The 20,392-nt window shown below is 51.9% G+C and overlaps 2 protein-coding genes across 2 annotated transcripts in view; one reads left to right on the plus strand and one right to left on the minus strand.

Annotated features, from left to right (window-relative positions):
* Window positions 1-2,996: 2,996 nt before the first annotated feature.
* HOXD13 (homeobox D13) lies at window positions 2,997-6,472 on the minus strand. Its single transcript, XM_002749306.5, has 2 exons — window positions 5,519-6,472; window positions 2,997-4,717 (listed from the first exon to the last, which is right to left on the minus strand). The coding sequence occupies exons 1-2, from the start codon at window positions 6,300-6,302 to the stop codon at window positions 4,467-4,469; spliced, it is 1,035 nt and encodes a 344-aa protein (XP_002749352.1). The 5' UTR covers window positions 6,303-6,472; the 3' UTR covers window positions 2,997-4,466.
* An 8,558-nt stretch (window positions 6,473-15,030) lies between these two features.
* Window positions 15,031-20,392, plus strand: part of EVX2 (even-skipped homeobox 2) — a 6,397-nt gene continuing 1,035 nt past the window's right edge. Inside the window, exons 1-3 of the mRNA XM_002749308.5 lie at window positions 15,031-15,536; window positions 16,434-16,705; window positions 18,051-20,392. The exon at window positions 18,051-20,392 is cut by the window's right edge and continues 1,035 nt beyond it. Of these exons, the coding sequence (XP_002749354.3) occupies window positions 15,110-15,536; window positions 16,434-16,705; window positions 18,051-18,770 (1,419 nt within the window). The 5' untranslated portion in view covers window positions 15,031-15,109 and the 3' untranslated portion in view covers window positions 18,771-20,392. The remainder of the gene's footprint in view (window positions 15,537-16,433; window positions 16,706-18,050) is intronic.

Genomic DNA, 20,392 nt, shown 5'->3' on the forward strand with positions numbered 1-20,392 from the left:
CCGCAGACACGAAAAGGGCATCACAAACTCTGCCCAAGTTTGGCATCTAGGAAGGAGGCCACACTACTCCTGGTTTGTTCCCATGGCTAAGAACTTTGATCCTAGGGGAAGTTGCCATCCAGGTCCATGGAGAATGTCCGCCAGGGAACCCAGCAGCTCGATCCACCCATCGTGGCCAAAGGCTACATTCCTTTTATCGTCTGGAGTCCTCTCCGGTACTGCACACCTCAAACCAGAACTCCGAGGTGTCCCCAACTACCCAGTGAAGGGCAGAGCAGGACGTACTCTGGAGACTGGGTGTGGAAAGGCGTAAAAGCCAGAACCACCTGGCCTGGGAATAGCGGCGTTCTGAGGCAGCTGGCTAGCAGAGTTCCCGGCCTTAGCTCCCCCAGGGGTGTCGGGGCTAGGGAGCTAAAGGGTCTGACAAACAGGGAAGTGGGGAGGGCAGCAGTTCCTAGCGGAGAGCGCTGTGCTCAGACCCCGCCGCAGGTCCTCTTGCCTAGTCCGGCCAGCGGACTAGGGATTCTCCCCTCCTGCCTCGGATCCCAAGACCCTTGAAGACCCGGTGACCTGCGCCAGTCTCAGCCTGAAGCAGGCCCCTCGGTCCCCAAGCCAAGCTGGAATTGGTTAGACCGCCGACTCCCGCACTGAGACCACACAGGCGCCGCCGGAGGGCAAGGCTGACCACCTCTCTGCGACTTTATTGTGTGAGTTATGGCGACCAATTGGGTGGCTCTGGGGAACGCAATCGGCCTCTTCCTCCTGCTGCGGGGGCGGGGGGAGGTGGGGGTGAGGACGTGGGGGTGGGGACGTCTGGGGCTTCTCTGGCTCTGCCAGCGTTTCTTTAGGAGCTCAGGCACTTGCTCGCGTCCTCTCTTGGGGGGTGGCGGCAAGCACAAGTTGCAACCCCAGTTCCTAGGTACTTAAGGGAACACAAGCCTCAGAACCCTAAAAACTCTTATTTTGGGGAACTCATTCTATTTTCGAGGAGCTGCAGCTTCGTTACTCCCGAAAGCTCCAGCTTCAGGGGTCCCTGCAATCTCTGCTCCTCACGTTTCAGTGCATGAAGATTCCTCGTTATTTCCAAGCCGAGGGGTGTCTCCTTCGGAGCTTTAGGCAGCCCTACAGCAGCTGTTTGCGCCTCAGGACTAAAGGCGTAATAGAACTAAGTGAGAAACAGGAAAGACAAGAACAACTACTTTCCCTCCATTGCTCCCTGCCCAGCCGTTCCACTTCATCTCCCGGGTTTATGACTTTCGAGGTCTGGCAAAGTCTTATGCGAGCTGGGGACTCCGAGCAAGGGAGGGTAGGGGTGGAAAGTAGCGGCAGTAGGTGGCTTGGCTGGTGATTGAGAGAATGGAAAAGGATTTGGCTGAGGAGGCAACAACGAGCTCTGCCAATGCCGCCCAACGCCCAGGAGATGGCGAGCGCGCTCCATGCCTACCGAGGCGCAGCCGCACGGTCAAGATCAACAGTGAAGGGCGGTGCGGCCGCCCTGGGGTCGCCAGCCCGCGCCGTCACCGCCCGCTTTCAGACACAGCCGAGAGCCTCCGAAAGCCGGATATCTTGGCGGCAGGGCCGCGCCTGACAGCCGAGCCGAAGGGACCAGGAGGTTGCCAGAGGCGAGGAAGCATTGCAGTCGCCCCTTTGTCTGGCCGTGGGTCCCGGCTCCAATGCTTCCTTCGCCGCTAGAATCACGCATAGACACTGGACCCTCAGTCCCCCACCCGCGGCGCTAAAAATCTGCCGAGTTTCTAAGGCGCTTTCCCTGCGGCCTGTCTCCAGCAGAAGTAGAGGCCTCTCTCCAAGCCCCCTTAGCGTCCCGGGCTCCCCGAGGGCCTCACTCCCAGTGCCTCCGCTACTTATCAGTTCCTCTCCTTTCTCCGCAATTTGGAATGCAAAGGAAATCATATAAATAACAAAGCCTTCTTCTGTTATTGATTTAGCCCTCAATCCAGATTCCGCCGGAGAGCATTGGAGCACAGTTTTAATCTTCAGCAAATCTCTCATTTCTCTTGGGGGGAGGAGCGGGAGAACTAAGGTGAAAACTTGAGATGGAAGGAAAACCTCGAGGCAATCTCTCCTACCCAAGACGGGAAACCCGAGAAATAGACCTAGGAAATGGAGTGAAGCTCTGGAGTCTGGGACTCAAAGAAAAAAAAAAAAGCCCGTTTCTGCTGAAAACACATCTTTTGAGAAAAACCACAAAAATGCTAACTATACTTCCCGAAGTGTAAGGTTGGAAACGGCTTGGCCCCATGTACATGGGTTATTTCTTCTGCAGAGATTGAATCGTGATCAAATCTCTCTCTCTCTGTCCCTCCCCCTCAAAAACAAAGTTGTTGGCAGTCCACTTTCGCCAGTAAGATATGAAAGAAATCGAGCTGGGGCAGAGAAAACGAAAGTAGGTCCCAGCCTTAGGTCTCTGCGGTTTCTCTCACAAAATCGTGAGGGAACCCTCCCACCAGGAGAGTTTACACATTAAGTGAAGTTTTAAATATCAGTATGTAACTTACACACGAAAACGTTAGCAACCGCTGAGATGATTGTGTGGGGAGCTAACCTTGACGAGTCATCCAGTTCCTCAGCGGCCATTTCCGTGAGTGGCAAAAAGGCCTCAAACAGAAGGTTCTAGTGTCTAAAAATTGCATCTGGAAGTTTGGATTTTATAATTATGTTTTCAGTTGTCAATTGCTCTGTGCAGACTGCCTGGAGAAGGCGATATGGGATAAACCTGAAATGTTTCTTTTTTGATTGCCAAATATGGATATGTCTTTCTAATTTCAAAACCTTCCTAGTCAGGTATTTATAATGGTCTTTCTAGGTTGAAAATGTTCAAGTAAGTGAGTTTTCCTAAGCGAAGGCACACAAATATATGTCGATTAAAAAAATAAGTAGGACTATATAAATAAACTGCTAATAGTAAAAGAAAAGTAAAATTTTATTGGAGAAGTTTTTTGAGCTGACCTAGTAGAAAATATCATTTTAAACACCACAAATTATATCCGCATTTAAAAACATCATTACTTATGTTAAAGTCACTGGCAAACGGAGGGGGGGGGGCGGGGGAAGTGGAGAGCATGAAGGTTCCAGAAACCAGAATTAGTGTTGAGTTTCCCTCATCTATAGAGAGCATAATTGTGTTCAAGAGATTAAGATTTTATAATAAATATGTATAGTTTCAAGAGGAAACACAAACTTGAAAAAATAAAACAAATGTATAAGGACTCAGAAAAAACAAGAAAGTTCTGTTTATTGGCATCTCCCTAGGAGTAAAAAGTGATTTTTAAATGCCTGAAGCACTGCCCACGTATCCCAGCTCACAGACATTGCATCTACAAAAATAATCTCTCAATTGTATAAATATGCAGCACTTTAAAAGTAATTATTTATCATCACTTTCAGAAACATCATTGCTTTTCTTCTTGTACCTTGGAGTTCTACATTTTTCATGTTTGTTGGATGCTTTATAACTCCATGGGAGGCCCAACCAACACATTTGATCAGACAGTCAAGTTCTTCATTGGGCTCTGGATTTAAGTTCCCACTCATGACCACATTGATTCAGCCTCTTTTTGAGGACTGAGGAGATGGCCACAATCCCAGACCTATTGATCCAAGGCCAAGAAAAGGAGGTGCATGTATGCCATTCACGGTTCACTCTACTGATTGCAGCCATTTAAGTATCTGCACTCAAAAAATGAAGACATCCACGAGGACACAAGAGTTTCAAATTAAAGATTATGAGAACACAAACCTACAAAATGATAAAAACATACGATTAAAACAGCTAATGAAACTCCCAAAGTTGGAAAGATTGTCTTAATTTTAATATTGATACAAACCCTATTTAATAAGGTGGCCACTTTTAAATCCATCACAGTACCTTCAGCCTCCTGTTTTTACACTTTCCCGTTGACCCCAGAACACTGCCTGCCTAGAGCTGTTTCCACTTGCTTCAGGGCAACTGCTGAGAGCTAACGATTCAATTACCTAATTACAGGATATGAATGACTGCAAACCGTTCTGTCCTAATGGATTATGGAGATAATCAGTGCTGGGAACGAGCAAATAAAGTGATTTTTAAAAATAAAACACTTAAATCAGAATGGCACTTCTGAAATTCATTTAGGGGAGATTATTTAAAAAATACTTCAAGTCCCTTTATACTGGCCTGGAGGGAGAAACAGAACATTAAAAAATAATAACTATATATATAATATATATATATATAACAAAAGGCAAGAACAAAACCAATCATAAACAAGTAAAAATCAGAACTACAAAGTCAGGTTGGGCAGCAAAAGATTTTAGAGCCAGATAAGGGGAAGAGAGAAAGACAATTCACAAAATTTGCCACCATTGGCAGGGGGTGGGGGAAATTAAATACATATTCAAGTCTTTCCAAAGGCCTTTTGGAGACAAACGAAGGGCATCTAAACTGTCTGTGGCCAACCTGGACCACATCAGGAGACAGTATCTTTGAGCTTGGAGACAATTTTCTTGTCCTTCACTCTTCGGTTCTGAAACCAAATGGTCACTTGTCTCTCAGATAGGTTCGTAGCAGCCGAGATTCGCCGCCGCTTGTCCTTGTTAATGAACTTGTTAAGGGCATACTCGTTCTCCAGTTCTTTGAGTTGCAGTTTGGTGTAAGGCACTCTCTTCTTCCTCCCCCTTCGGTAGACGCACATGTCCGGTTGATTTAGAGCCACATCTCCTGATACAAACAAAAGCACAAGAAAAATTCGGACGAGATATTTGGAGCACCTAGCTGAGGAGTGTGTGTGTGTGTGTGTGTGTGTGTGTGTGTGTACTGTGTGTGTATTTGCAGGGGATGCAGGAAATAAAAAACATGCTGTTAGTCTTTATTATTTACATAGACATAATACTTACCTGTTATTAAAGAAAGATTATTTGCATTTAACAACAAAGGTTAATTTGATTGTTTATCACAGTTTCTCAAACCAGCATCTTACCAAGACTGCAATTTTATGGTGTGGTTATTGGGCACGTTCATGAGGACAGTTTCTGCAAATGTCGGTTGCATAAAAACAAACATACATACATAGACACATATAAATTCAGGTCTTTTGCTCAAATTTTGATTTCCCGAGTTCCTGTTTTTGGAGCTTGTGGGCTTGGTCTAACAACATTTAGTGGTCACCTTGGGGTAGTGAAGTCTTTGGAAATGGGGGCCCAACTCTGTGAGGCTTCTTAAAGGCCACTTTAGGAGAAGAGGGAGAGGCCTGAGCAAAGGGCATGCCGAGACCCTCAACTTTAGGGGAAAAACCGCGTTTGCGCTGCGCAGAGAAAGGAAAGGGCAGTGACGGAGGCAGTTGAAATCACAGGAGGAATTTACAGATTTCACATGAACTGGACGAACTTCCGCGGGGTTAACCCTGGTCAAGTGTGGAGCACAGGCACCCACTCCCAAGTAGGGGCGCACACTCCTAGTCTTGTCTTTTCTCCTTCTCTCTCCCACTCCCTCATATCGGTCCCTTTTCTCTATCGCCCCTACCTGGAAAGGAAGATTTCCAAAAGTGGGAGCCCTGTGGCTGGTCCTTGGCGCAGTACACTTGGCTGTTCCAACCGTTAGCCAGCGTCCAGGACTGGTACCCCTCCATGGAGATGTAGGCCTCATGCCGAGGCTCCCCGGAGCCGAAAGTGGACACCATGTCGATATAGCCAGGCACGTGCTGGTAGGGGCTTGTATAGCCCTGATAAAAGGATACCTCCTTGGCTCGCGCTGGCACCTCGTTGGCTGGTACGCTGCTGCTCGCCAGGCTGGACACGTCCATGTACTTCTCCACGGGGAAGCCTCCCAGTGAGGCGTGCGGCGATGACTTGAGCGCATTCTGCTGTAAGCCCACGCCATGCGACATTCGGCAACTGTAGTAGCCGTTGCCGAAGTGGTAGCCGTAGCCCAGCGCTGGAGCGCTCGGGGGCGCTGCAGCAGCCGCAGCGGGCGTGGGTGCTGGGCACTCTTTGGCTGGAGGAGCCTCCGGGCGCGCTGCGACTACGGCAGAAGATGACGACGACGAGGAGGAGCCCGTGCGCTCAGAGGTCCCGGGGTACGCAAAGCCAGAGGCTGCTGCTGCCGCCGCCGCAGCCGCAGCCGCCGCCGCCGCCGCCCGTCCCGAATGTGTCCCGGCGAATACCGGCGCGGAGAGAAAGCCGCGGCACTGGCCTGACGCCGCCGCCGCAGCCACCGAGGAGGAGGAGGAGGAAGAGGCCGGGGCGCCACCGGCGCCCCCGCCGTCCGTCCGCAGCCCGTCCATGTCCCAGCTCCCGGCGCGGCTCATGGCCCGGCCTGGCCCGGCCCGGGCCCTGGCCCTGGCCCGGCGCAGGACACCATGGCGCGGCGCGCCTCCTCCCTCCTCTCCTTTCTCTCTGGTTCGCTCTCTCCCGCCCTCTTCCTCTAGCCCTCTCTCCCTCTGTGAGCCTCCCGCCTCCCGCCGGCCCGCCCTCCAACAGGTTAGCTCATCGCGGGACGTTTATAAAAACGAAGTTCAGGTTGGGAGGGGGCCTGGGCCGGTCGGGGGGCCACCTCCCGCCCTGAGGGCGTCCGCCGGGGGCGTGCCATTGGTTGCGCAGAGCCACGTGGGGGTAGGGGGCGCGGGGGAGCCTGGCTCCCGGCCCAGGCAGGGCTGGACCCACCCACCCTGGCCCCCACCCCTCTCCTGCCCCTTGCAGGGTCCACTTCCCATTCCCGCCCTCCTCCCCCCCTCCGCCGACCCAGGCGTTTGCGCTGCAGCCACCCCCACGAGTTGATTGCTTGACGGCCCATCCCGGGCCCTGTCTGCGAGCGAGGCGGGCGCCGAGGCCTGCGCCTTGTTTCGGCAACTGCTGTTTTTGCCACCTCGCCTCGGCTCCCAGAGTTGCACAGCAAAATGAAGATGAAGGACAGAGATGATCAGAATGATGAGAAAACAGGCCCATTTTTGATCCTGTTGTTAATCCCTCAGTTAGTCGACCTCTAGACCCCAAATCCGAGTGAGCTAATTTGCCCTACCTTGCGCACTGGTATCAGGCAAAGGCATTTCACAAAGGTAAGAGCCATTGGAGCAGACCTTTCCTATACACACAGGCTGTCCGTCCGGAAAATGCCCACGAGGCGCCCTTGGGGCTGGCTGCAGGGACTTAAACAGATGAAAGGCAGGCGTCCGCGAGGTGAGCCTGACAATCTGTCCCAGAGAGAAAAGTCCATGGATGCCTACTTAACGCCATTCGCCTCTACTGTCGGGCCAGCGGAGAGTCGCTTCCGAACTGGACTCCTTAGCTCCCCCGGGTTCTTCCTCAGTCGGCAGAAAGACCCGGTGAAGGGCGCCGGGGAGAAAGTCACTGAGCCGCCCGCAGTGAAACGTCTGTGTCTCTCTAGCAGCCTACCGGCCTCGCATTTTGCAGTCACCACCCACTCCCGCCCGTTCCTCACACCAAATTAATTGAAAACTTCACTTTCCCAGGGACCTTTGTTTCGCTTCCTTTTCCAAGCTGCCAACTGCAGAGAACTGAGAGGGGCAAATTAGGAGGGCGCTTTTTCCAAGCAAATTCTGAGCTTGTGATAGGAGCAGCCCAGAGAAACGGTCTGACTTCTAGGGGTTAGGTGGGCTCAAGGCAGTGCTGGTGGGACCAGGTCCAGCTCTGGAACTATGCTCCCAGGGTGTTAGGGATTACAGCCCTATCCCTCATCATCCCTTTCTGCTGTTCCTCAGCCTCAGAGATCCAGCCCAACATCCCTCAATCTCAGCAATTAATGGGGGCACTAACGAGAGTCCTGAAGTGACTTTGGGGCTCTACCTTAGGAACAATATTAGATGCAATTAGCTCAGGTTGCTGGGGTGGATATGGGATCCTTCAGATCCCATTTGGCTCTGTGGCATACACTCCCCAAGCCAGCCCATCTCCGAGAAAAATCACTCCCCTAAGCCTGTGATTGGTGAGAGCCTGTCACCCAGCACCACTGTTCCCTGACCAAAGACGCCTGAGTAGGATGAGGAAGAGAGCCAGGGAGGCCCTCCTTGGCCTGGCCTGGCATTTCAGGGTGGGCTGCTGGTGTTAGGAGTGTTGACACGCAAAACGCAGTAACCATAAAAGGCTCAAATAAAGGGGAAAGTTATGAGAGGGGTGTTGGAAAGGAAAATCAAGAGACTTTGTTTCACATTTTCGAAGTTCTAGACATGTTCATGATCAAATTTGAGATGGGAGGGGCCTGAATTTTACAGGAAATTATAAGGAATAGAAGTTTGCTGATGAGAACAATTTTCTCACTATTTAGGAAAAGAAGGCTAAAGTTAGCAATGAAAGCTCCTCAGGCATTTTTAAAAGGCCAACCGTGGCCAGACGACAGGGTTGCTAACTTTTAAAAAGGGTTTGGCTGAGTCTTTACCAAACAATTATGATATCAAACCACCAACCATGGGCTACTCTGAAATGCTTTTATTTTCCCATTGTCTCCTTTTCTCTTCCTCGGAGAGATAAAACATGGAGATAGTTTTAATTTTTTTCAGACTCCAAAAAGTAAATTGGTTGAAACTTTTCTAAAATATAACTAGAACCAACAAACTATTAGTCTCCTAAAATTAAATATCTGTGGTTTTGTGCCTTGGACTTCTGCTTCATTTTCTCACTAAGTATATTTTAATGATCAATTATGTGTTTAACCACAAAGAAAGTAGAATGAAAATGAAAAGAATGTGACAAGATTTGTTGATTTCAAGCAGCCCATAACGTTTGGCTGAATTTTCCATTCAGCAAATTAAGTTGTGCAGGAGTGGGAGAAAAATCTGAATTACTACTTAGGTTGAAAGGGATTTCTCAATGGTGGCACTACTTCCAAAAATCCCCGTGGGACCTTCTCAGAGCAGGACAAAAGGTTTCTCTGTCCATCCTAATGGATGTTCAGAAGCCAGGAACATTTTGAATTAGGAGCTTTGCCTCTGGATATTCTGCTGCCGAACCTGCTTCCAGAATAGCCTTTGGGGTCCCAGCTTTGTGGGAGGGCTTTGTCCTTAGAAAAGGGAGTCTGATTGTCCATTTGGGCCCCCAAGCCCAGCAGCTCAGGACAAATGTCGAATCCTAAGGCTTTGGTTGAGTACCAGGCAAAGTCAGGGCTGCTTTGTTTATGAACAAATGAGACACATAGTTTACAAGCTGGGGATGCCAGGTAGGGGAGAAATTTTGAGGCTGAATTTGCAAAAACATTTCATTCTGGTTTAAACTTAACAGGAATCAGTTTCTTTAGCTGGCCAGGAGCACAGACTAAGCCTTGTATTTGTGTGTGGGTGTGTGATCCAGGGGTCTTAACAACAGAAACAGGTTTTGTTAAGTGAAAATCCTTGGGGAACACACAGGTCTCCAAACATTCATGTCTTCAGTGAAACCAGTTTTGCCACTGTTCCTGATTTTGGTGAAAAATTCAGGATGGCCCTTTGGTACCCAAAGTCCCACTTTACTATCCCATCACTTGTTCCTCTTCCTCCTTTTCCTCCAGAGGCACCCTTTTTAAGCATCAGTGCTGTTCTGGAAGTCACATTCTGTCTTTTCATCCTAGTAGATTATCTTTCAAAATTTCCTCCTGTCCTGGGTTGGAGGAATGGGCAGATATAGGCTGTGATTTAGATTTATTGAAGTTGCTCTGCTTGCCAAGACAGCAATGAGCTTGATTAACCACGTAATCGGTGGTCATTAAGGCCAGGATCACAGGATTCTATCAGAGTAGGGTCCTGGGGACTCCTTTGAAAGCATTTGTCTTGATGGCCATGATCAGGAACTGCAGGACACCCTCCTAGTTAACTTGTAGGAAGCCAAATATTCCATGTAGAAATAGAGTCTTAATTCCAAAGTAAACTCTTGATGTGTAGCAGTACTGGCTGGACATCATTCTTAACCAAATCTGTGTTCCGCCAACTTTGGAGCCAATTTTCCCTTACCAGACAACACCCCAGTTTTACTCAGGCTGGCGAAATCAAAACAAACAACAACAAACCAAACCTGGGTGAAAAAAGGGGACTCCAGCAACAACCGGACAGTGGAATCTGCATTTGAGCACTTTCCACCCTTGAGACACACTCCGTTTGGGTTTCACAACACGATTAGGCTTTATCAAATGAAAATCGTTTGCAGCAACAACAACCCCAAACCCCCTCCAAACCAGAAACATTATTTGGTGAAACCAGGTTTGCCTCATACAGGACGGCGGGCCCTTTTATGGGATGGAGAGGACTTCTCCAGCCTTGGAGAGAATTAAACACTGTGAGGATCTCTTCCCTTGAAAAGCAGCTCTAATCTCACTATGAAACGGAGCAGGAGGGTGTGGCAAGAGCCGGAGGCCCTGAGTAACTTGTTGCCTATTTTGAAAAATAAAAGCTGGGTCCCTAATTTGCTGTACTTTTATCCGACATCTCAAGGTGAGGGGTCGTCCTTGGAATACACTTCACTAGCAAAACAATTTTTAAGTCCAGCAAATTCTCGCTCAGTCGGCCACTTGAGATAAAAGAAAATGTCTGTCTACCTACCTATCTCCATTCCGCAGAGTCCGAAGTCTCTATGGGAAATCCACATTGTCCTCATTGGCCGGGCAAAGGGATGAAGGTGAGGAAAGTTCCCAAGCATGAAGGGGGAGCCTAGAGGGAGGCAGAGGGGCAGTGTTCGGCTCCGCTTCCCAGCCCGGCAGCGCGCAGTTCCCCACGTCTGGCGCTAGATGTCCCTGCAAGTTTTCCCGTGGCGTCTGAGGGCCCTGGAGCTAGAGGCAGGCGATATGTCTGCGTAGCCCCAGTCAAGGAAGAAAGTACCCCCCAACCCCCGCACCACGACCGTCCGCCGTGGGACGCGGGATTGCGACGGGAGAGGGAGGAGGAAAGACCGAAGCCAGCGGAGAGACTCGGATGGGACAGATAGCTAGAGGCTGGCCTGCCCAGGGATGGCAGCACAAAGTTGCCACTACAAGTGAGGCCTGGAGTCGCCAAATCCGCTCTTCTCTTATGCAGCGAAACCTGCAGCCGTGGAAACCTCACTTTGCCTAAAGACAGGGCGCCCGAGGCTCGAAGCCCAGGCTTTCGCGGTCCTACTGTCCCACCGCATCCTGCAGCCTCAGCTCTTGGGCGAGCACGCGTCCCACCGCAGGCCCGCAGGTTGTTGGCCTCAGCGTCCGGCAGCCCCAGCGTGAGAGGAGAGCCAGGCCACGGCAGCTGCAGCCGCGGGGCTCAGCTCCAGCTCCGGCTTTACCGGCGCCCCTCCCCTCAGGCAGCCTGGACAGATTTTTATTGCCCGCAGTCATAGGCCAAAAGTGTTTACCACTTCACCTCGGAGGACCCGCTGCTGCTCAAGAAACAAATATTTAGTCTGGAAGCCTAACCAAAAAATTAGGCTTCTTTTAAGTCATTACTCCTCTAGAACAAAAAGTGCTTTTCAGTCCATGCGAAAAAGTCCTTCCCGCCCCTTCTTAAAAAATTCTGCCAAAGCGTGCGGGCGTGGGTTGGATTCTTGTCTTCTTTTATCTAGCAGGTCCTGTACCTTGGTAGTGGGTAAGAGACCTTGATGCTCCCAGAGGCTGCATCTAACCACCCGGAACATTAGACAGGACTGTTCCCAGTCAGCCTTCACATTCTGGGACCTGCGCAAGTTTTAGTATTTCATCAAAACACGTAAACACAAACGCGTTCTTCTTGCTACCCTCTATATAGGTTCAATGGTTTTTGAGGTAGGCCTGTATTTACATAAGAGATATGCAAAATGAGAGTATTAACCTAAAAAATGCTGCTCAAGGCTTTAAACAACTCTGACTTTATAACTGGAGATAAGTTAAAATCAAGAGCAAGTCCCGGAACCCCTCTGGCTCATCATCCCTGGAAAAGGACTAATAGTTTAAATTTCATGGAGTTGCTGTGAACCTTAGCCGAGATAACATGTAAAAAGCACTTCGAATTTCATAGTAAGAGCTTAATATAAGTTAGCCAATATTACTACTAGTGGATGTGGAATCTCTAAATAAATTAAGGGACATTAAATATTGGAATGGAATGCTCACTGAACCCCATGAAACATTATTATCTGCTACACCCAGGTTAGTGGAAACATTATAGGTGTCTTTAACTGTGAATAGTTTCGCTGACGTGGTCTCTGACCTGCTTTTTGTAATAAACGTGCTAGAAATGCAACATCAATGTTATTTAAAAGATGCAAAAATGGTTTTCAAAGCCACTAATGAATGAAGGTGTTGCTGAGAAATAGTGTTTTCCCTTTCAACAGACTGAGGTCCGGTTTGGCGTAGCCTTTGAGACCAGAGGCGTCGGGTCCCAGGGGAAGGGAGGATGTGGGAGACCCTTGGGCGGGAGGATAGAGGAAGGGGTGATCAGTTCTCACCTTAACCCCTAGTGACTGCTTTCCCGACTTGAAAACCAGCTCGCAGCAGCCAAAACCGCGAGGAAAACAGATGGGGGCGCCAAACGACAGCAATAAAGGCATCCACGGATTTCCGCCAAGCAGTGCCTTGGCTCACCCCCACCCCCCACCAGGGTCTTGCAACACCCCCCCCCACCCCGCCACGACCGGAGCCTGGACCAACGTGTCCCATTCAGTCCCTGGAGCACGCGAGGACTGAGTAGGGGGACCCTTCCCGGGTCATGGGGGCAGCGACTGCAAGGAATAAATAGTAGAGCTGGGCATTGGGCTGCGGAGCAGGGAGGGAGCAGGTCGGGGAGTTGACAGGGCTGGGCTCCCGCCGCGCTTGTGGCCCCAAAGCCGGCTCAATGAGAACTCAGGGAGCTCGGAGCTGGAGGTTCAACGGGGCAGTGGAGGAGGGGACGCTGGGTCAAGTCCCAGTCCCGGTGCCGGAGGCCCACTCTGTGTTCCCTGCCGCCTTCCCAGTCCCCCACCCTTCCAGGCACCGCCCGCCTATCGAGCTTTCCGTTTATTACCTTAAAGAGGTGGAATTGATTTTCTAAGCAAAACTTTCGTTGTTGAAATAAGTTGGCGCCGAGGGGAACAGAAGATAAACTTTTGGCATTGACTATATGTGTGTATATGTGTATATAAATATACTTCACACCTCACCTCCCCTTAGATTCCTGACGCGCCCCCAACGGATCTAAGGTTAAAAAGAAAGAGCCAAGAGCCACGGGCAAATAGATCTCGGGTTTGCGCCTTCCACACCCCAATGTTTTGGGTGTGTCGGGAGAGAGGAGAGGAGTGGGCCCTGGTTGGGGTCTGGGTTGACGCTAAAGGCGGGGGTGCAGGACCCGCGCCCAGCGTCCAGATTGTCAGGGTCTCTCAACCGCTTCAGAAGCTCACGGGCGGATCTCCGCGTCCCGTCCCTGTCCTCTCTCGCCTCCACCAGAGTCCGCGAATTTCTCCCTCGCTGGGCCACTGGCCCGCGGGCGGGCACAGTGCTTGGAGGGTCAGGAAAGGGTGGGGAGCAACCGCGGGAGATGAGGAGCGGCCTTGAGTGAAGATTGATCTTCGTTAAAATGGTTGCCACCGGCGTCATTATGACTATCAAAGTTATCGCCAAGAGGCTCAGCCGCCAAGCTCAGGCTGCAGGGAGCTGCAGTAAGGCTATTCGGCAATTCTCCGCGCCCGGACTCAGCGCTGGGATTACCTGTGGCCTCAGGTAAGGGCTGAGGTTGATAAGGGGAAGAAAGAGAGAAGGAAGCAAAGCAAAGGGGAAGGGAGGGCAACGGGGAGGTAAGGGAAGAAGGCTGTCTCCTCTTTCCTCTTTTGACCTCCAAATCCAGCGCCTTTGCGGCAAATAATTCTATTTGAGGAGGGAGGGGAAAATCTGGCAACGTGAAAGTGGATTCGGTGCGCCTGTATGGCGCTGTAAATCTCCACTGTGTTTAAAGTTAGCTGTCGAATTCTGCTATCAAATAGTCTAGCCTAGTTCGTTTCCCCTCGGGAAAATGAGTAGGCTAGAAGGCTTCCTATCAGCAGGATTATAAAAGTAAAACACCGGGACTTCGAGTTCAGAGCTCACTCCGCAAACGATGTTAGAAAATCAGAGAGGAACTAATAATTTCCGTTTGGAGGCGCGGGCCCAAAGCACCTCCGCGGCCACGTAGCAAGAAAGCGCTTTCAAAACTCTGGGATATTTTCTCTCTCTCTCTCTCTCTCTCTCTCTCTCTCTCTCTCTCTCTCTCTCTCTCTCTCTCTCGCTCTCTCTCTCTCTCTCTCTCTCTCTCCTTCTCTCTCTCTCTCTCCCTCTCTGTCTCTCTCTCTCTCTCCCTCGATCTCTTTCTCTCTCCTGGGGTGGGAGGAGAGCATTCAGGCTGAGATGAAGAAATAGGAAGGGAGAGAACTCCTGCGTCCTATTTGTTAAATAAAAGACATACTTGGTTCTGAAATCCGAAAAATAAGTAATCCAGACAGGAAAGGCGCAAGGTCTTCTCCTTACGCAACTCTTCCTGCATCCTCCCCCTTGTCTCCCCCCACTTACGCCCCCGGCTTGTAAATGTTATTAAAAAAAAAAAAAAAAAACATACCCGAGGATCTACTCTGGAAAGTCAAAGCATTATCTATTATTTAATATGTATCTGTGTCCGAGGAAAAATGAGGAAGGCGCTGCATGATTAGGACCTAAGGGGCAACCCAGCAAACTGAGAGCGTAATGATGCCCCTAAATGAAGGGGGAAATGTGCCGCGGCGCGCTCTATTAATCAGACTGTCAATTTCACCCCCGAGGCCAAACCCCCGGACGAGCAGAACTGGCTCCGAGCGGGCAAAGGACTGGAGCCTTCCTCCTCACTTGTCTCTTCTCGCCTCCTACCTGGATCTATTTGTCTGCTCTGAAGCTGCCTTCATTACCCACTGACAGGAGCGTGTATTTATTTGCTTATAAACCTGTTACAATAAATGATTATTCGAACAGCGTCATTCGTACCTTAATGACGAGCGGGCGCTACTTTTTGATGAATGACATCTCGGGCTCGGAAGGATGTATGGGTCATTTTGACCAGTCATTCCCTCGCTCTGGCATCCCACATTTTTTCCGCCTCTCTCCGAAAGAGATAATAATATTTAGAGGCGTTCGCTAGGACTGAATGAGAATTAGCCCTAGGCGCAGCCCATCATTAGGACGGGACAGCAGGGCCACTGTGACATTTTAAAGAAAGCTGAGATGATGGAAAGAATAAGAAAAGAGATGATTCTGATGGAGAGAGGGCTGCACAGCCCTACGGCCGGCAAGAGATTCTCCAATTTGTCCGACTCGGCTGGCAATGCTGTGCTCGAGGCCCTGGAAAATTCGCAGCACCCGGCTCGCCTCAGCCCGCGCCTGCCGTCTGCCCCCCTGCACGGCACTCTGGGAGACCTCCCCGCCAAGGGCAAATTCGAAATAGACACTTTGTTCAACCTGCAGCACCCAGGCAGTGAAACCACTGTCTCCTCCGAAATCGCCGCCGCCGCCGAGAGCCGCAAGAAGCAGGGCCATTATTCAGAGGCGGCCGCCGAGGCCGAAATGAGCAGCGACGTGGAGGTGGGCTGCTCGGCGCTGCGCTCCCCCGGCGGCCTCGGCGCCTCTCAGCTCAAGGAAAACAATGGCAAAGGTAACTGCGCCGCCGCACCGCGCTCTCCAGTCCCAACCTCATTGCTCCTTCGCGGCCCCCGCCGGCCGTTCACCGAGCCTTTGCCCCTCTCAGACCCTCCAAAAGCAAGCTACTTCGAGCTAGCTCGGGCGGGGGCGGGATGCGTGCCTGGGACCCTGCCTTCTGGTCCTGCTTCTTAAGCTTTCCAACCAGGTGCAGGCCTGCGGAGGCTGGAACACCAGGCCCACCGCCCTCGCTCCTGAGTTCAAGAAAATGTTTCTGCGCTCGTGTCTAAGAGTACAAACGAGCCGGTAGACCCCTAGTCAGCAGCCGAGTTCCTTTTGGGAAAGGTACCCTGGGCAACTGCTCTGAGCTCCGCTGACCCTGAACCTTCAGGGCCAGATGGAGGGAGCATTCTTCTGGGTAAATCGAAGGAAGCCTTGCAGGGAGTCTCTGTTTAAGTTAGCGGGAGAAAGAGCTGAAAAGTAGATCTCACCCCTTAATGGCTCGGGTTTGAGCTGCTGCTGTCTCGAAAATCTTAAAATATTTGAAACCCCGAAGACTCAAAGACTAGAGGGCGTACGGAAAGCCGCCCTGCGGTCTCCAGACCATGGCAAACCCAGAGCTTCCCAAACTGCGCCCAGAGGTAGGCATTTTCCCTAAGCCACTTTTCCTCCTTGGTTGAAAATTTCTAATTATTAAAAAGAAATCTTCTAATTCCGTTTCTATTATTTGCTTATGAAGGGCTCCCCAAAGTTTATTGATTCCATTAACGGCAGCAATTTGTAAGCATGACAGACCCCATCAATTCCGACAGCGACTCTCCTTCCTGATGAGGCTTCCCGATCCGCGCGCAGCACCAGCGCAGGGCTGTCGGCCCTACAGCGACTCATGCGCTGTTGGCCGTTTGTTTGCCAGGGTACACAGAGAGCAGTTCGGCTGCTGGCACGACGACGTCGGCGTCGGGCTCAGGCCTCGGCAGCCTTCATGGAGGCAGCGGCGGCAGCGGCGGAGGCGCGGCGCTGGGTGGCTCCGGCTCCGGCGCGGATCAAGTGCGGCGCTACCGTACTGCGTTCACCCGCGAGCAGATCGCGCGCCTGGAGAAGGAGTTCTACCGGGAGAACTATGTGTCACGGCCCCGCCGGTGCGAGCTGGCCGCGGCGCTCAACCTGCCCGAAACCACCATCAAGGTATCGATTCCAGTGCGTGCCTGCCCTGGCCTCCCCCAGGGCATCTGGGTTGATTTGTTCCTTTTTCCCCTTTCCCCTTTCAGGGTGGCTAGATTCAGCTGAGGGTCTGGAAATCCGCGGGGGGTAGTCACCAAAGGAATTGCTTATTTATTTCTTGGCTACCGAATACGAACGGTTGTCCGGCCTGACGAATCTAAGAAGGCCCCTGAATGGTGGCTCCAATGCTGAAAACGCTCGCCTCTGCTCCACTGTGCCCAACGCCTGCCCAAATGCCCCCAGCCCATGTCCATGGCCCCACTTTTTCCTAGGCGGCAAACCTGGCTGGTCTTTGTTCCTCAAGCAGGAACAAGAGGCGAAACTTTTCATTTGCTCTTGATCTTGGAGATTTATTTTCCGCATAAATCGTTACATGGAGAAAAGGATACTATATTTTTAAAATCGATTCGTTTGAGACAGTAGTTCCTAAACATTTTCCTCTTGGGCAATGGGAAAAGGGCAACCTCCTGGGGGGGGGGGGGGGAAACACAACGAAATTGTCTTTATTTATATATAACTTTAGGTTATTAATTTTACTATAGTATGTCTGGGAGAGATAATAGGGAGGTTAGGCGATTTGGTGAGCCCTTCATGGAGCATTCCACATTGCAGAAAAAGAAAAAACTCCATGGGGTAGGGGAGTAGTGTGGAAGTCTCCCTCTGGTTTTATCGGGCTTTCTTTAATTTAGAGTTGTGACGAATGATGTCTTTATTAGAGAGTGTGGGGAGGAGTGGAAACGTCCCCTTCCCCGTTTATGGAGACATTGGTCTAGCCACTCATTTAAGGCAAACGATTCCAACAAAATCATCCTTTCGATATCAAAATCGGACCCGTGCCCCTAGGGGCAGGTCCTTGTGGTTCGGAGGGCTCAAGACTTTGCGCGGCAACCTCTCAGAAAAACTGAGCGGCAGCATCTCTTCAAAGGCTGCCCAGAATCCCCGTGCAAATCCTGGGATTGAGAGACGGTTGCTTGGCGAGTCCGGCACTGGTGGGTGGCGGGAGAGAAGGAAAGGTTGGGTTGGGACAAGAAAGCGCAGCAAGAAGTAAGGGAGCACAAAGGCCCGATGAACCCCAGCAGCCCGGCGTGGGGGGAGAAGACTGTCTTCCCTGAGGAAGGTGTGCCCACCGCGGTCCACACACTGCCGTCCACACTTTCCCAGCTGGGAGAACAGAGTGGACTGGGGGTTGGGCTGGTAGAAGAGAAGTAGGCCAAGCCATTCCGATGTCCGGGAGGGGCAGAGGTCCCGGGATAGGGGCCGGGAATATGGGGCACTCCCTAACCCGGCTGCGGCGCGTCTCTCCCCGCAGGTGTGGTTCCAGAACCGGCGCATGAAGGACAAGCGGCAGCGCCTGGCCATGTCCTGGCCGCACCCAGCCGACCCCAGCTTCTACACCTACATGATGACGCACGCGGCCGCCACCGGAAGCCTGCCCTACCCCTTCCACTCGCACGTGCCGCTGCACTACTACCCACACGTGGGCGTCACGGCGGCGGCGGCTGCGGCAGCAGCCTCTGGCGCAGCAGCCGCGGCTTCGTCGCCCTTCGCTACTTCCATCCGGCCGCTGGACACCTTCCGAGCCCTCTCGCACCCCTACTCTCGGCCGGAGCTGCTGTGTAGCTTCCGCCACCCTGGTCTCTACCAGGCTCCCGCGGCGGCCGCCGGGCTCAATAGCGCGGCCTCGGCTGCAGCTGCCGCGGCAGCTGCAGCGGCTGCTGCCTCCTCGGCTGCAGCGGCCGGAGCGCCCCCCAGCGGCGGCTCTGCACCCTGCTCGTGCCTCAGTTGCCACAGCAGTCAGTCGGCGGCAGCAGCTGCAGCAGCAGCTGCCGCAGCCCTGGGCTCCCGGGGTGGCGGTGGTGGCGGCGGTGGCGGTGGCGGCGGCGCAGGTGCCGGGGGAGGCTCGGACTTCGGCTGCAGCGCGGCGACTCCGCGTTCCGAGAGTGGCTTCCTACCCTACTCGGCCGCCGTGCTTAGTAAGACGGCCGTGAGCCCGCCGGACCAGAGGGACGAGGCTCCGCTCACCAGATAACTACGTCGCCACCGCCAGGGGGCCGCGCTCGCCGCTCTGAGTGTGTCCGGGAGTCCCCTGTGCGCCCCCTGCGCCCTCCATGCGCTGCCCGCTGCTACCGCTGCAGCCAGGGGGCGCCCCAGGGCCCGGGAGGCCGAAGGGAACCTGCCCTGAACTGGGGGGGAAGGAGCCGGCGCAAAAGCCTGGTGGGGGTCCCCGTAAATTATTTCTATTTTTGTATTTGCCACCCAGCGGTCTACCCTTATCTCTTTTCTGGCTCCCAGGCTCCACTTTCCACCTCTGTCCTGAGCGCCTGACTCCCCAAAGACAATCCCCCTTGTCCCCTAAGCTAGTCCGGGCTGTGCGCTCTCAGCCTCGGGTTGCTCGGCTGCACCGCGTAGCCCGAAGCAAAGGAGAACCACAACAAAGAGAGAGGGGGATGCTGTGCGCTGGTGTTTGGAGGCGGGGTAGGAGTCGTCCCCGAGGTTTCTCGCTGCTGCTCTTTTTATTCCATATTTCCTTTATTTTCTTTAAACGAGGGTGGGGGAGGTGGCAAATGTTCTTTCGGCCTGAGCTCGTTAGAGGCCCTGCCCGAAGACAGCGGGAGAATGGAGGTCTGAGAAGGCCGGGAGGGCGGATGGAGAGCGTGGGCAGTGGCGGGTGTGTTTGTGAGATTGTTTATTGCGTTCAGGAGCAAGGCGGGTAGGGCTGTGGCCGCCTTCTCTGGGAAGGACAAAGCCGAAGTGGGAAGGGGTGTCCGTCGCGTCTCCTCCTTCTCGGTCCTACACCGTTCCCTCTTTTGGTCTTTGGTTTCAGTGCTGATGGAATGGAAGCATCTTGCATATTTTACGCAAAAAATAATGGCAAAAGAAGTTGCCACAGCCAGGCCAGGGAAGGGACAGGAAGGGGGTGGAGGTGGGGGTGGGGGCAAGATTGATAGATCGCTGTAGTATTTGGAGAGGCGTTTTCAGCTCAGTTTTCCAACTACTGGGTTCCACTCGATCTGGGAAATACTTGAATCTCTAGATATAGTAATATTATCCTAAAGCATTTCCTTAGACATTTTTCTAAGTTCGAACTCTCTATGCCCCTCGTCCCCTTCCCTCTTTGCTTTCCTTTTCCTTGGGTGAAATGGTTCTTGGCATATTTCTCATGCATGTCTATTGCGCCCTCGCCTCTGCAAAGCCACCGCTGGGTTGCTGAGACCCGCTCTGCCAACCCGGCTACTGGAGGGGTTTCCTTGAACTTGAAGAAAGGTACATCAAAACCCACCAGTGTTAACTGCCACGTCAATTTTGATGCTAATAATGTGCAGATTATGACGAAAATTGCCAATCATGCTCTCTGATGGACCTCCTTTGAATGTGGAATTGGAGAAAAGTTCCCCGCACGGAGACCTGCTGTCAAGTACTAACAACCCGCTAAGGGAAGTCATTAGGAGAGACGGATAAGAGACTCGGTACATAAAACATTGTTCTTGGTGCATAGAATGTATGTTATTTAATGTTATCTCTGTTACCTGAAGTGATTTCGCAGAAGAAAGCCACGTTCTTATCATCTCAATTGCCAATTTTCATTTTGGTAACTTGGACACCCTGGGTAGACTTTTCTCTGTTAAGTTGATATTCCACCAATGTGAACAG

The sequence above is a fragment of the Callithrix jacchus genome, chromosome 6, assembly GCF_049354715.1.
Source record: "Callithrix jacchus isolate 240 chromosome 6, calJac240_pri, whole genome shotgun sequence".
Taxonomy (NCBI): Eukaryota; Metazoa; Chordata; class Mammalia; order Primates; family Cebidae; genus Callithrix; species Callithrix jacchus.

Bases quoted from the DNA above. Each gene is read 5' to 3' on its own strand.
- HOXD13 (XM_002749306.5), bottom strand. From the start codon at position 6,302: ATGAGCCGCGCCGGGAGCTGGGACATGGACGGGCTGCGGACGGACGGC. The intron at 4,718-5,518 runs GTAGGGGCGATA...TGTTTGTATCAG, and splicing joins TTGGAAATCTTCCTTTCCAG to GAGATGTGGCTCTAAATCAA.